At 42.1% G+C, this 17,376-nt stretch overlaps 1 protein-coding gene across 1 annotated transcript in view; it reads right to left on the bottom strand.

The window, feature by feature from the left end:
* The window catches only part of LOC137535495 (zinc finger protein 585A-like), a 105,977-nt gene that overhangs the window by 67,509 nt on the left and 21,092 nt on the right, over window positions 1-17,376 (bottom strand). Inside the window, exons 6-7 of the mRNA XM_068257329.1 lie at window positions 8,047-9,383; window positions 455-459 (exon numbers count right to left, since the gene is read on the bottom strand). Of these exons, the coding sequence (XP_068113430.1) occupies window positions 455-459; window positions 8,047-9,383 (1,342 nt within the window). The remainder of the gene's footprint in view (window positions 1-454; window positions 460-8,046; window positions 9,384-17,376) is intronic.

The following is a 17,376-nucleotide window of genomic DNA, read 5'->3' as shown; positions in this document are numbered from 1 at the left end:
GGTAAGAGATTATATTATCTATTTTAATTAACTTAAATTAACTAATGTCACTCTAAAATTTTTACAATAAAAAGCATATCATTCTATTCATTATGTTCTGGGCCCCACTGTGCTGTTTCTGCCACTCCCTGCTGCAATCCTGGCTTGTAATTGCCAGTTTTAGGCAGTGTTTACAAACAAGAGACATGGCTGCTAACCAGCTTGAGATAGTCTGAAAGGAGAGGAGAGCCTGCAGGGGGTGTGGAGAGCGTGTGTATAACTTCTATCCTATCACAAGCAGAGCAGCACATTCCTGCCTGAGCCCGACAAAGCTGACAAAGGAAAGGCGATTAGATTATATAACAGAGATAATACAGCCACTGTGCAACTAGTAAAGGCTGCAGTAAGACAAACCACATTAGAACAGGTATAGGAACTTATAGGATAGAAGAAATAAGGCTGAACATTTTGTTACAAAGTCTCTTTAATGACAGTATGTTCGTTTAGGCTAAAGTTCCCCTTTAAAGGTACGTACACGTGTCTGATATTTCTGAACGGCTTATCGTTCAAACCAGCCATTTGAACAACAGTTGGACGTGTGTACATTCAATCGTTAGGAACTGATAGCAGCAGTTTTGACTGATACGCTCGGCGGATCCGTGGACTAACTGTCGTTCAAACAACGGTTAGGTCCGTACATTTGTGCAAATAGCTTGTTTGAAAGTCTATTACTTTGACACTAATAGACATTCAAACAACAGTCGTCTGATCAGTCTTTTGATCTGGTCCATTGTTCAATCCAGTCCATAGACCAGTCAAACGACATTGAAATTAGCTGTAATTAGCATTTCAGATGTTTTGTTGTCTGTGTGTCCAAGGAGTTTGAACAACTTTATGTTTGAATGACAAGTCGTTCAAATGTCTGGTCTGAACGACAATCGGGCATAAAATCAGAAGTGTGTACGTACCTTAACATTGCTGGAAGATAATTCCCTCTCTTCTTATCTTACTGGACTTTGCACATTCAGCTCAAACCTTTTCATGCTTCCTGAATACTGTTTAAAACAAAGACACAGAGATACAGAGAGAGGGAAATTTCCTCTCCTCAGTTCAGTCTGGATTAATGGGAGCTTCTAATATCCCCACATCTGCAGATCACAGCAGGTAAATAATATTATATACAACTTACTTGGAAACTCACATTCTTATTTCCACTTTAACAAGTTACATTCTAAATTATAAACAGCAGCCACAGTGACACAAAAATCTGGTTTATTCAGCTCCAAAGAAAAACAAATATTTATTTTTCAGCATTCTCTTGTTGCTAGGAGTGTTTGTTTAGCCAGATAGAAGTGTTTTGGTTTTTATGTACTCTTCAGGAGAACCATGGCTGCATTAGACTGCAGATACTGACTCATTTCCACAGATAAAGCAGCTGATTTATTAACCCTTAAAGTGGACCTGAACTCTTGCACAGGACTGAAATAATACATAGATCAATGCACCCTGTATGTATTTAGAGATTTTAGCCTGCTTAATTCCCCTCATTTGCGTCTAATCCCAATTTATAATCTGCTCTCCCCTGTGTCACATGACTGCCTATGGCAGAGATGGCAGATAAGCCCATTTGAAAGCATAGAAGATTAATATGTCTGCTTCCATGCATCAGGAAGTAAAAACAGTGAATATTTATTTTAGGATTTGTATCAGGTGCAGTAAAGACAACTTTACTTACGGTAACGTCTTTTCCAGTAGTCAGAAGGACAGCACCCCTGGATGAGACTTGTCTCCCTCCCAATCGTGGACAGGAACTGCAAAAGAAAGATTTGCATAACAAATAGGCAGCCATATATAAGCTACTAGCTTACCCTCAGTACTTCAGTTAATACAAAAGATGACACGGACCGGTATAAATGCCTACTTACATAATTATTATTCCACCCAAAAATAGGGCGGGTTGCAGGGGTGCTGTCCTTCTGACTACTGGAAAAGACGTTACCGTAAGTAAAGTTGTCTTTCCCAGAACGTCATTGGACAGCACCCCTGGATGAGACGATGTACCAGATATGAGATCTAGGGCGGGACCACTGCCTGCAGTACTTTTCTTCCAAAAGACAAATCTGCTGCGGCTGAGATGTTTAGGCGATAATGCCTCACAAAGGTATTGTGACTTGACCAGGTAGCAGCTCTGCATATCTGTTCTATTGATGCCCCTGACCTCTCTGCCCAGGAAGTCGATATTCCTCTTGTAGAATGAGCTCTAATTGAAGACCCTAACTGCTTCCCTTGAGCTTGATATGCCAATGTAATAGCCTGTCTGATCCATCGTGCTAGAGTCGTTTTGGACGCCTTGTTGCCTCTTTGTTTCCCAGCAAATAGAACGAACATTGCGTCAGTTTTTCTCCATGGACCTGTTCTCTCCATATATTGTATAAGACATCTCCTTACATCCAGGCAATGAAGTCTCTTTTCCTTGTCATTGTTAGGATTCTCACAAAAGGAAGGAAGGAAGATTTCTTGATTCCTGTGAAATGAGGAAACAACCTTTGGTAGAAACGCTGCATCCGTGCGTAACGTAATTCTATCTTCAGAAATGATGCAGTAGGGCTCTTTAATAGACAATGCCTGCAATTCACCTATTCTTCTAGCTGAAGTAATGGCTAGCAGGAAAATGGTTTTTAGAGTAAGAAATTTATCCGAAATTTGTGATAATGGTTCAAAAGGGGCTTCACATAACCCCTGTAAGACAGTATTTAAATCCCATGAGGGTATTCTGGACCTGATTGCTGGTTTCAGTCTCTTTAAAGCTTGGAAGAATCTTAAAATTAGATTTTCTTCTGCCAGCCGTCTTTCTAGAAATACGCTTAGAGCAGATACCTGTACCTTCAGAGTGCTTATACTAAGCCCCTTCTTGTATCCACACTGAAGAAATTCTAATACGGATTTAAGTGATGTATTGTCACAAGATCTTTCCGAGCACCATTCGTTATACACTCTCCAGGCCTTTTGGTATATTACTCGAGTCACCTTCTTCCTACTCTGTATCAAAGTTTCTGATAGTTCGTCTGAAAAGCCCTTGGACTTCAGGATGCCCCATTCAGCTTCCAGGCTGAAAGGTGAAGGCTGTTTAAACTCGGATGCCACACTGGACCCTGGGACAGCAAGTGAGGTATGGGAGGAAAGACTATCGGATCTGTAACCGCTAGTGTTCTTAGTGACGTGAACCATGGTCTTTTTGGCCATAGTGGAGCTATCAGGATTACTCGAGCCTTGTCCTGAATAATCTTTTTTATTACTTGTGGTAGCAATGGAATTGGAGGAAATGCATACATCAGTAACTCTCCCCAATTGATCGAGAAGGCGTCTACTTTCCAAGGTAGGTCCTCTGGAAACAGGGCACAAAATTGCTGACATTTCGCATTCGCTCTCCTTGCAAACAGGTCTACTTCTGGGCAACCCCATTGTAACGTCACCTGCTGAAAAACTTCCAGATCTAGTGACCACTCGTTCGAGTCTAATTTCCTCCTGCTGAGGTAGTCCGCCAAGTGGTTTGAGGTTCCCTTTAAATGTATCGCAGTTAACGATAAAAGATTTCTCTCCGACCAGAATAGGATCTTTGCCGTCTTTTCCCATAAGGGTTGACTCCTCGTGCCCCCCTGCCTGTTCAGGAAAGCTACAACGCTCCTGTTGTCTGTTCTTATTCTGACATGAGAATTCTCTATTAGGGGGCCGAAATGTAGTAAGGCTTGCCATACTGCTTGCAACTCCCTGTTGTTCGATGACTGTGACCTTATTGTCATATTCCATGATCCTTGAGCCGGCAGAGAATTGAAGTGGGCTCCCCAACCCCACAAACTGGCATCGGTTGTGATTGTATTCTGTTGTGGATAATTCCACAGATGACCTGGAGATAGATGATCCAGACGTTGCCACCAGATAAGGGAAGTCTTTACACTTTGTGGAATGATGATCTTCTTGTCTAGAGTCACCAGAGACCTGTTCCAAGATTTCAAAATCCATATTTGTAGAAATCTCGCATGGAACTGTCCCCACTGGATCGCCGGAAAGGCAGAGGTTAGAAGTCCTAGAAGAGCCATGGCTTTTCTTAGCGATATGCTTCTTAATCTCTGAAATGAGAAAATACTATTAAAAATAGAAATGATCTTCCTATCAGGTAACAACAGTTTCTCTTCTCTGGTAGAAATATTGAAATCCAAAAATTCTAGACACTGGGAAGGAATCAGAGCAGACTTTTCCCAATTAATTAACCAACCTAACTCCTGGAGGACGCCCAGAGTTATAAAAAGCTGATCATTAACGGATTTTTCAGAAGAAACCCATAATAAAAAATCATCAAGGTAACCGACAATATTAACGTGTCTTAACCTGAGAAGAGCTAATACTTCAGACATAACCTTAGTAAATAGCCATGGGGCAGACGATAGTCTGAAAGGCAAGGCATTAATTGAAAATGTCTTACCTCTCCTTCCATCCACACGGCAAACCTCAGGTATTGTTGGCAGGATAAATGGATTGGTAGATGTAGATACGCATCCTTCAGGTCTAGGGATGCCAAAAAATCGTCCTTCTGTAAAAGATGAACTACAGATCGAATATTGTCCATCCTGAATTTCCTGTATTTGATTTTCAGATTCAATTTCTTTAGGTTTAGAATCAATCGATAGGCTCCTTGAGGCTTTTTTACCAGAAAGATTGGGGAGTAGAATCCCTGTTCTCTTTGACATGCTGGAACCTGTCGAATTACTCCTTTCTGAAGAAGAGACTTTACTTCTGACTGGAGGGCTACTAATAAGGCTGGGTTTTTTGGACAGGGTGTTAAGACAAAGTTTTGAGGGGGGAGATGTTCGAACTCTATTCTGTAACCCTCTAATATTATGTTTAGTAACCATTGATTGGTGAATAGTTGTTGCCATATTTCGTAAAAGTTGGTGATTCTCCCCCCCACCGGAATGATGGCGTCATTGTTTGTTTGTCTTTTTAATATTAGTAGCGGTATTGCGGGGTCCTTGTTGCCTGTAAGGAGCCCATCTTCTACCCCTGGAGGATTTACTATCCGTTTCATTTTTAGCGGGGGCCCGAAATGGCCGTTTATTCTGAAAGGGGCGCTTCCTTGGGAAATTTTTCTTATTATCTGCTGTACGATCTAGTGTATCGTCCAGCTTAGACCCAAACAGAAGATCTCCTTCACAGGGGATACCACAAAGCTTAGATCTGGATGAGTTATCCCCATTCCATGTCTTAACCCATACTCCCCTTCTAGCTGAGTTCACTAGTGCGGTGGTACGGGCTGTTAATTTAACCGTATCGTCTGCTGCATCAACCATAAAATCTGAGGCATTAGTGATTTTAGGAAAGTCATTAAGGATTTCTTCCCTAGACACCCCATTTGCTATTTTATACTGTAATTCTGCCAACCAAGTCTTCAGAGATCGACTCACTGCTGTCGATGCTACTGCCGGCTTAAAAGTTAATGAAGCAGACTCCCAAGCCCTACGCAAAACATTATCCATTTTCTTGTCTATTGGGTCTTTAAGGTTTCCGAAATCCTCAAACATAAGGTCTGATTTTCTTGAAACCCTGGAAAAGGACGGATCTAGTTTTGGCGGAGGGCCCCAATAAGCCTGGTCATCAGGAGAAAAAGGATAACGCTTAGATAAAGATTTTGGCCAAAAGGCCCTTTTCTCAGGATTTTGCCACTCTTTCTTGATCAAAGTTTTAAGAGTAGAATGGACCGGGATGAACCTGGATTGGGGGTCCGCCAAACCCTCATACATTTGGTCAAGGGGTGACAAGGGTTTTCGCTCTGATTTAATACCCATTGTTTCATGCATGGATGTCAAAAGATCCTTCATTAATTCTGTAGAAAAAGCAAACTTTTGTGGTTTTTCAGTCTTATCCATCTCCTCCCCCTCGGATATTTCATCTAATGCAGAAATTTCTCCCTCAGAAAATTGAGAACCTTCTACCTCACTATCTCTGCTTCTCCTAGCCTGTACAGGAGCACGAGATAAAGGAATTGGAGATAAACCACTGACATTAAGGTTAACAGGAACCTCATTGCTAGGACCAGGCATTTCAGCAGGGCTGGGAGCTACAGTCTGAGAAGAAATGGCAGAATCTTTAATTTCCTTGATGGCTGAAGACATTTCTGACCGCATCCATCCCATCAGATCCTTAAAGATTACTGGTGATTCATCCTTAACCAGTTTGTTTGTACAATCCTGGCACAGCTTTTTTGAGGTAGAGGATGACAAGCGAGAGGAGCAAATGGCACATTTCTTCACAGATTTACTAGATCCACTAGACTGTGTGGAAGATTTGTCAGATTTGTCCTGTTTTCCAGGCTTTTCATGTTTTTCTGGCTAAAAAACACAACAAGCCAACCATTAGTACCCTCTCTAGTATATATTAAAATACACATATATACACACTGTATAATTTGTACATAAGTACTTGCCAGAGAGGTATCTTGGGCTGGCCTGGCAGACTGCGCAGGAGCTGACCCAGTAGCGTCCTCCATGCTCACTTTAGACAACCAGAGTGAGTCAGGAAACAGATTTAAATAATCATCACATGATACAAAGAAATGCAAACAGCCACCTGAATACTCAGTTCATTAGCATGTTTCTCATTTGCATAAGCCTTTCAAAGGTTAGCCAGTCGCGGCACCTGCCGCTTAATTGCTTAAGCTTATTAGCATAATTATCCCCCTTCTGAGGCACCTGCCGCATGTAAACCGTTACCTTAGCGGATCAGCTGATGCTGATCCGCAATGACCGCCGCGGCCGCCTGCCGCCTGATCTGAGTCACACTGGACGCTGCGCGTGACGACTTCCGGGTAGACCCGGAAGTACCTTGTCTCCCAAGCGCGCCTGCGCTATATCTCCGCTGCCTTGTACGGAGAAGCCTCCTCCACGCTGCAGGGCTCCCACTGTCACCTGAATCAGCCTAACTGGAGCCCTGAAAAGACGTTGCCCCTGAACACCTGTCAAGGATAGCACTCTGGAGACCTCTCCTCTGTATTCCGTCCGGGACAGGAAACTGAACTGAAGTACTGAGGGTAAGCTAGTAGCTTATATATGGCTGCCTATTTGTTATGCAAATCTTTCTTTTGCAGTTCCTGTCCACGATTGGGAGGGAGACAAGTCTCATCCAGGGGTGCTGTCCAATGACGTTCTGGGAAAGAAATGTTTTTTGTTTAAAAGGTTATCATGTTGTTGTGTATTTTTTTTAGAGCAGAGAGGAAGTTCTGAGTTCAGGTCCGCTATACAATTTCTCTTTAGATAGATCCGATCTGATCTTTGATCATTTTTCTTATCAATTTTCTGATCACTTCTATACAAAATCAATCAGAAAAACAATCGGAAATCAGATTGGATCTGTTGGAAATTATCTATTCGACCCATCTATCTGAAGGGAAATTGTATTGTGTGTACCAGCATTACAATGGTAAAAACACAGCTTAGGCTGGGTACTATTTATACCCATGTCTACCTCATTATGTCACCTCAGCTCAGGGAATTGAATGCTTTAGAGTCGCAGGAAAGAGTCCTCAGGATTCTGTGTAAATATACTTCCTTGTGCACATTGCAAGAAATAAGAGAGCTTTGTAAGAAAACACTTATAGCCCAGTGTGATTTATGCCTAAAATATTTCCCCCAGTCAGCACGATAAGGGCTTCTCACCAGTATGAGATCTCTCATGTACAACAAGGTATGATTTACTACCAAAACATTTTCCACACTCAGCACATGAATAGGGCTTTTCACCAGTGTGAGATCTCTTATGATTGACAAGCAGTGATTTAGATCTAAAACATTTCCCACACTCAACACAGGAATAGGGCTTCTCACCAGAGTGAGATCCCTCATGACTGACAAGCTGTGATTTATACCTAAAACATTTCCCACACTCAGCACATGAATAGGGCTTTTCATCAGTGTGAGATCTCTTATGATTGGAAAGACTTTTCCTATGCCCAAAACATTTTCCACACTCAGCACATGAATAGGGCTTCTCACCAGTGTGAGATCTGTTATGACTAACAAGCTCTGCTTTATGACCAAAACATTTCCCACACTCAGCACATGAATAGGGCTTCTCACCAGTGTGAGATCTCTCATGACTGATAAGATGTGATTGCTGCCGAAAAAATTTCCCGCAGTCAGCACATGAATACGGCTTTTCACCAGTGTGAGATCTCTCATGACTGACAAGATGTGATTTCTGCCGAAAAAACTTCCCACATTCAACACATGAAAAGGGCTTCTCACCAGTGTGAGATCTCTCATGTGTGACAAGACTTCCTTTACGTGCAAAACATTGCCCACACTCAGCACAAGAATAGGGTTTCACACCAGTATGAGATCTCTCATGACTGACAAGCTGTGATTTCAACCCAAAACATTTACCGCACTCAGCACATGAATAAGGCTTCTCACCAGTGTGAGATCTCTCATGATTGACAAGCTGTGATTTACAACCAAAATATTTTCCACACTCAGCACATGAATAGGGCTTCTCAACAGTGTGAGATCTTTCATGTAGGTCAAGAATTTCTTTATGCCCAAAACATTTCCCACACTCAGCACATGAATAGGGTTTCTCACCAATGTGAGATTTCTCATGTCTGCCCAGATGTGATTTCTGTGCAAAACATTTCCCGCACTCAGCACATGAATAGGGTTTCAAACCAGTGTGAGATCTCTCATGACTGACAAGCTTTGATTTACACCCAAAACATTTCCCACACTCAGAACATGCATAGGGCATCTCACTTGTGTGAGATCTTTCATGCATGTCGAGATTTACTTTATGCCCAAAACATTTCCCACACTTAGAACATGAATAGGGTTTCACACCAGTGTGAGATCTCTCATGTTTGACAAGGTGTGATTTCTGTGCAAAACATTTCCCACACTCAGCACATGAATAGGGCTTCTCACCAGTGTGAGTTCTTTCATGTATGTGAAGATTTACTTTAAGCCCAAAACATTTCCCACACTCAGAACATGAAAAGGGTTTCACGCCAGTGTGAGATCTTTCATGACTAACAAGGTATGATTTCAACCCAAAACATTTCCCACACTCAGCACATGAATAGGGCTTCTCACCAGTGTGAGATGTCTCATGTCTGACAAGAAGTGATTTCCAAACAAAACTTTTCCCACATATGCAACAGGAATGAGATCCTCCAGCAGGGGGAGAGCTGTGCTGGGTATGAGACCCCTCAGAGTTATAAAGGTGAGGGAAGGCTGGGGGAATATTTGGGGTAACCAGGATATCTGCAGGAGATTCTTGTCCAGTGACATCACCATCTGTTGTATAGTCTGTGGATACAGAGAGACGAGTCTCTGAGAGGTTCCTGATGCCGGGACTCCACCCTACAAATAGAGAAACATCATCACTTCCTGTTAGAGAATTCTGAGGGGAGGAACAATTATCATTAGAGATGAAAGGAAAGAGGATGGTCGGCACTGCTGTACAGCTTCCTTTATTTGGCAATGTGCAGACAAGTAGGCTGTGTGTTACATCATCACCTCACAGTCCATAAGAAGAGACTAAACACGTACCGGTGCGGGGGTGGATAATGGTGGGTGCTGGTTGCTGGGAGCCTGACGGCAGTTTCACACACAAACGCTTCTTCAGAGGCTATGACAAGGGGGCGGGGCTATATCTGCTCTAGTTGGAGAAAGTGCGTTACTGTAATAGTAACCTGCAATCCAAGATTACAGTGTGGGGAGGTCAGGGAGAGCGAGGCCAAACAACACGGCCGCTATTCCTAATGGAATTACAAGTCCTGCTGCAGCAGCTAATTATACAAGCCACTAACATAATATCCCATGATGAATATAGGTCAGGCCATGCAGAGCAGAGAATCTGGCTGGAATAGTCAGCAGTGTGTTTTATGGTAAGGGTGTAGAAAGGAAGACAGATCCATGTGGTCAGTAAGGCCTGGTGGCCACATGGCGTCTATATGTAAAATCAGTGTTGCTCCTTCTCTTAGGATATTTGCTTCCTATTACCACCCCTAGAGGGAGTGCTTCCCACATTTGTTCTATGATACACCTTGGGGACCCTCATACATTGAGCTTTGCTGGAGTATTACACACATCAGCCCATTCTAAAGTTGGTAATATGGATATGGATCAAAAACTCCCAAGAGAAGCAGCAGCTCTGATATTACATATAGACACCATGTGGCCACCAGGCCTTACTGACTACATGGATCTGTCTTTGTTTCTACACCCTTACCATAAAACACACTGTCAACTAGTTAAGTCAGATAACTTAGCTAGTAAACTTGATTCACCTTAGCATCAGCACGGTAGTACCGCTCCTACCCCAAGTTTTAACTGTTTTATTGTTTTTGCTCAATGACACATTCATCGAAGTATGCCAGAGCTAAAATGTATGAACTTTTGATGCTTTTTTTCTCTTTCCTGCTCTCAGAAGCCATTTTCTGCTAGGAAAGTGTTTTATAGTTAGAATTTCTTATCAGTGAGGGTCACACTGTAGTCCCTTCCTGTCTGAGTCAGCCACTTACATACCTGATATTTAACTCTTTCAGGAAGAGAAAGAAAAAAAAGGAACACAGAATAGTCATTTGTGTGCTAGGCACTATGCATACCCATATCTATCTCATGTCACCTAGGGTATCCTTTAAATGGTCAAAGCAGGACAGACAGAAATGGCTGACGTGTCTCTCACAGTGATGCGTGTTTATTCATAGCCTAACACTGACATGTAGAAACAGGAAATACATACACGTTTATAACCCCTCCCACAGGAAATACACGTTTATAACCCCTCCCACAGGAAATGCATACACGTTTATAACACCTCCCACAAGAAATACACGTTTATAACCCCTTCCACAGGAAATGCATACATGTTTATAGCCCCTCCCACAGGAAATTGGCTACACACAGAAATAATGGGAGAGGAGTAATTAACATACATATCAACAAACCTGAAAGTGAGGGAGAGAAATAACACACTATCAAATCAATAAATCAGATGCAATTCCCAACATGCATTGAGGCCATCCGGTCTCCGAGTACCAAGGTGGAAAATCCACACCCATCACCTCACATACCAACAGCTCATGATAAATATCTCCTCTGTATATCGGATGAATCCTTTTCTCTATACCTTTACATGGGAAACACCTCATATCAGCTTTATGGACTTCAGAAAAGTGTTTCCATACATTATATTCCCAGAAATGTTAAATGCTCTCCTGAAATGTTCCTCAATCCGGACCCTGAAAGACCTAGTGTGAAAATCTGAGGTCAGGATGGAGAGCGGGCAGAAGTACTACACACTTTACTAAAGCAATTTATCCACCTGTTATCCACCCCCGCACCGGTGCGTGTTTAGTCTCTTCTTATGGACTGTGAGGTGATGATGTAACACACAGCCTACTTGTCTGCACATTGCCAAATAAAGGAAGTTGTACAGCAGTGCCGACCATCCTCTTTCCTTTCCGAATAATGTATTGCTGAATCTCTAGCCAGAGCACGCCATCTCTCTGCAAAAGCGGGGGTGATCCAGATTAGTGATGTCATGTCTAGGAGAACTCATGTGACTTGTGTGATCAGCTGATTTGCAAACCTCTGATTTGCTGTGACCACATCCTGCTTTAGCACATGATCCTGACCAGCAAATCAGACACTTACACATCTATCACCTGACCAAACTGATCACATGCTTCTCTATGAGTTCTCCTAGACAAAACCTTCACTGATCCAGGTTATGAGGGTTACCAGGGGTAGGCAAGGGTGTGAACATTGGAGGGGAGGGAGGGGGGGAATTAAAGTTTTGCTGCAGGCCCCATAATTTGTTGTTACGCCCAAATGAGTTGCTGAAGATGATGCAAATGCAGTTTAAAAATGGACCAGATGCAGCAGCTGCCTAACTTTGCATATCATTAGCATACAATTTGCACCATCTCAGAGTTATCAGCATGTCACTGACCATCACTAGTTATCAAGCGTGTATGTGGCCTGCCCACGATCCTTCCTCTATGCCACAGTCTCGCCAGGACCCTGGACGAAATTATGACGAAACTTGTCGGGACGCAGTGGCAGTCACGTGGTGCGGTCTTTCCTCTCACGCTACACGGGTCCTGGCCAGACCACGGCATAGAGGAAGGATTGTGGGCAGGCCACATACACACTTGTTTTAAAGAAACCTGAATGTAATTTTATTGCGTTGTTATTAAAAAAGAAGTTAATGCACTATTGGAGCGCTTCTTTTCCTTTCTATTTTACAGTCTCCAGCACCTGGTCCCACCCAGTGAGAAGCAGCTCCATAGTGCACCAACAAAGGACATCGCCATAAATGTGTACACCACCGTACCAGTATAATTAGATAGAGCAGGTTAAACATTGTTTGTCCTTTGCTTTCATCACTAGTTATCAGCCTGACAGAGAACTGCAGAAGGTTCAGTCAATAAATAACCACCTCAACCTACAGTGTTGTTCACCTTACGCATCCGAGCAACTTTCACCTCCCATTCATTCGCCAATAACTTTATCACTACTTATCACAATGAAATGATCTAGATTTTGTTTTTCTACCACCATTTAGGCTTTCTTTAGGTGGTACATTTTGCTAAGAATTAATTTATTCTAAATCCATTTTAACAGAAAGATTAAGAAAGAAATGGAAAAAATTCATTATTTCTCAGTTTTTGGCCAATATAGTTTGAAATTAATATACGCTACCGTAATTAAAACCCATGTATTTTATTTGCCCATTTGTCCTAGTTATTACATAGTTTAAATTATGCCCATATCACAATTTATTGTGCCGATATTTTATTTGAAAATAAAGGTTCATTTTTTCAATTTGCATCCATCACTATTTACAAGCATATAATTTAAAGAATTATATTACTATACTCTTTTGACATGCATATTCAAAAAGTTCTGACCCTTAGATAACTATTTATGTTGTTGATTTATTTTTTTAACTGTAATTTTTTTAATTAAAAATGTTATATGGGTAATTTTTGGTGTCGGAGGTAAACAGCTAATTTTAAATGTAATATAATGTATTTATTTAATAAAAAAATGTATGTGGTTGTAGTTTTACTATTTGGCCACAAGATGGCCGCAGTCAAAAAGTCCTGGAAGTAAGCGATCTCGCTTCCAGGAAGCATTAGGAGGATGGAAAACTTTTTTTTCTGCAGAAAAACTCCGGCCTCTAATAAGTTTTTCTGCAGGGGACTTAGATCAATAAATGGGAACTATATTCCAAACTCCACATCTCTGAGAACCATCGGCTCTATTCTGTATGCCACCGGATCAAACGGATGATAGATATTAAAAAAGCGTTTGCATGTTGGGAACTGGTACTTGGGGTCAATTCTCTTGAGTCCTCGGACAGTCAGGAACATCCCAATGGGGGAACCCCAAGCAAAGAATATTTCCGGGTGAAACTTATACTGTGGATAATTAATTCTGACCTAACGGCAAGCGGCAGGAACGCGCGTGATCAGAGCAGTGGCAGCAGCAGAGTCTATCTGGATAGATATATCCGTTAAATAGACTTAAGTGGTTAATGATCTAGCAGATGGAATACAGAAAAGTATTTCGCATCTCTGCAGAGGAAACAGAATGATGCAGAATTATTAACACTAAGCAGGACAGTGACATATTGCAGTAGGATCTACAGTGTGGCCATATGGACAGACAGAAGGGACATTTAATAATAGATAAATGTGAAGTCAGGCACTTTACATAGTTATGTTTTATGTACTGGCTTGAGACGGGATTCAACCCTGGTCAGAGTCTCAAATCCCACATCAAGGGCAAGACCCTCCTTACCAGTACACCATCCATCTGACCCAATATAGGAAGGATATTTACCTTCTAGAACCGTTACAAAGATGGGTATCTAAATGAATCAGAGGGAGGGAAGGTCTCACCGAGAAAGGTTGGAAAAAACTAAGCTAATATCATCCCTATAACTTCACATCCCAAAGCACATTGCATATGGGGTATTATTTGATTCCTCACATTCACCCCCTAACCAGCTCCTGTCCTAACCAGCTCAGAATCTCATATCTGACCTTTTCTCACTCAGCTCACTTCTAACATGTTAGTACATGGTCTTACAGTGGCTTGCAAAAGTATTTGCCCCCCCTGAAGTTTTCCACATTTTGTCACATTACTGCCACAAACATGAATCAATTTTGTTGGAATTCCACGTGAAGGACCAATACAAAGTGGCGTACACGTGAGAAGTGGAACGAAAATCATACATGATTCCAAACATTTTTAAAAAATAAATAACTGCAAAGTGGGGTGTGCATAATTATTCGGCCCCCTTTGGTCTGAGTGCAGTCAGTTGCCCATAGGCATTGCCTGATGAGTGCTAATGACTAAATAGAGTGCACCAGTGTGTAATCTAACGTCAGTACAAATACAGCTGCTCTGTGAGGGCCTCAGAGGTTGTCTAAGAGAATATTGGGAGCCACAACACCGTGAAGTCCAAAGAACACACCAGAAATTTAAAGCAGGCTTAGGCTACAAAAAGATTTCCAAAGCCTTGAACATCCCACGGAACACTGTTCAAGCGATCATTCAGAAATGGAAGGAGTATGGCACAACTGTAACCCTACCAAGACAAGGCCGTCCACCTAAACTCACAGGCCGAACAAGGAGAGTGCTGATCAGAAATGCAGTCAAGAGGCCCATGGTGACTCTGGACAAGCTGCAGAGATCTACAGCTCAGGAGGGGGAATCTGTCCATAGGGCAACTATTAGTCGTGCACTGCACAAAGTTGGCCTTTATGGAAGAGTGGCAAGAAGAAAGCCATTGTGAACAGAAAAGCATAGGAAATCTCGTTTGCAGTTTGCCACAAGCCATGTGGAAGATGGTGCTCTGGTCAGATGAGACCAAAATGGAACTTTTTGGCCAAAATGCAAAATTCTATGTGTGACAGTAAAATAACACTACGCAACACTCAGAACACACCATCCCCACTGGCAAATATGGTGGTGGCAGCATCATGCTCTGGGGGTGCTTCTCTTCAGAAGGTGTTGATGGGAAGATGTATGGAGCCAAATACAGGGCAATCTTGGAAGAAAACCTCTTGGAGTCTGCAAAAGACTTGAGACTGGGGCGGAGGTTCACCTTCCAGCAGGACAACGACCCTAAACATAAAGCCAGGGCAACAATGGAATAGTTTAAAACAAAACATATCCATGTGTTAGAATGGCCCAGTCAAAGTCCAGATCTAAATCCAATTGAGAATCTGTGGCAAGATCTAAAAACTGCTCTTTACAAGCACTGTCCATCTAATCTGACTGAGCTGGAGAAGTTTTGCAAAGAAGAATGGGCAAGGATTTCAGTCTCTAGATGTGCAAAGCTGGTAGAGATATACCCAAAAAGACTGGCAGCTTTAATTGCAGCAAAAGGTGGTTCTACAAAGTATTGACTCAGGGTGCTGAATAATTACGTACACCCCACTTTGCAGTTATTGATTTGTAAAAAATGTTTGGAATCATGTACGATTTCCGTTCTACTTCTCACGTGTACTCCACTTTGTATTGATCTTTCACGTGGAATTCCAATAAAATTGATTCATTTTTGTGGCAGTAATGTGACAAAATGTGGAAAACTTCAAGGGGGCAGAATACTTTTGCAAGCCACTGTATATCTTGTATTCACTATTGTAACATACATAGTGTGCTTATACCTCATTACAGGCACACTGTGCAGTCATATTACACACATCACACCCCTATTACTTCTCACATTCCCTGTGTGCATAGTGTGTTTATACCTCATTACAGGCACACTGTGCAGTCACATTACACACCACACCCCTATTACTTCTCACATTCCCTGTGTACATAGTGTGCTTATACCTCATTACAGGCACACTGTGCAGTCACATTACACACATCACACCCCTATTACTTCTCACATTCCCTGTATAGTGTGTTTATTCCTCATTACAGGCACACTGTGCAGTCACATTACACACATCACACCCCTATTATTTCTCACATTCCCTGTGTACATAGTGTGTTTATACCTCATTACAGGCACACTGTGCAGGCACATTACACACATCACACCCCTATTACATCTCACATTCCCTGTGTACATAGTGTGTTTATACCTCATTACAGGCACACTGTGCAGTCACATTACACACATCACACCCCTATTACTTCTCACATTCCCTGTGTACATAGTGCGCTTATACCTCATTACAGGCACACTGTGCAGTCACATTACACACATCACACCCCTATTACTTCTCACATTCCCTGTGTACATAGTGTAATTATACCTCATTACAGGCACACTGTGCAGTCACATTACACACATCACACCCCTATTACTTCTCACATTCCCTGTGTACATAGTGTAATTATACCTCATTACAGGCACACTGTGCAGTCACATTACACACATCACACCCCTATTACTTCTCACATTCCCTGTATACATAGTGTGTTTATACCTCATTACAGGCACACTGTGCAGTCACATTACACACATCACACCCCTATTACTTCTCACATTCCCTGTGTACATAGTGTGTTTATACCTCATTACAGGTGCACTGTGCAGTCACATTACACACATCAGACCCTATTATTCCTCACATTCCCTGTGTACATAGTGTGTTTATACCTCATTACAGACACACTGTGCAGTCACATTACACACATCACTCCCCTATTACTTCTCACATTCCCTCTGTACATAGTGTGGTTATACCTCATTACAGGCACACTGTGCAGCCACATTACACACATCACACCCCTATTACTTCTCACATTCCCTGTGTACATAGTGTGTTATACCTCATTACAGGTGCACTGTGCAGTCACATTACACACATCAGACCCTATTATTCCTCACATTCCCTGTGTACATAGTGTGTTTATACCTCATTACAGGTACACTGTGCAGTCACATTACACACATCACACCCCTATTACTTCTCACATTCCCTCTGTACATAGTGTGGTTATACCTCATTACAGGCACACTGTGCAGTCACATTACACACATCACACCCCTATTACTTCTCACATTCCCTGTGTACATAGTGTGTTATACCTCATTACAGGTGCACTGTGCAGTCACATTACACACATCAGACCCTATTATTCCTCACATTCCCTGTGTACATAGTGTGTTTATACCTCATTACAGACACACTGTGCAGTCACATTACACACCCCTATTACTTCTCACATTCCCTGTGTACATAGTGTGTTTATACCTCATTACAGGCACACTGTGCAGTCACATTACACACATCACACCCCCATTACTTCTCACAATCCCTGTGTACATAGTGTGTTTATACCTCATTACAGGCACACTGTGCAGTCACAT

The sequence above is a fragment of the Hyperolius riggenbachi genome, chromosome 10 (genome assembly GCF_040937935.1).
Source record: "Hyperolius riggenbachi isolate aHypRig1 chromosome 10, aHypRig1.pri, whole genome shotgun sequence".
NCBI classification, from domain to species: Eukaryota; Metazoa; Chordata; class Amphibia; order Anura; family Hyperoliidae; genus Hyperolius; species Hyperolius riggenbachi.
This window is presented reverse-complemented; position numbering and strand designations above follow the sequence as displayed.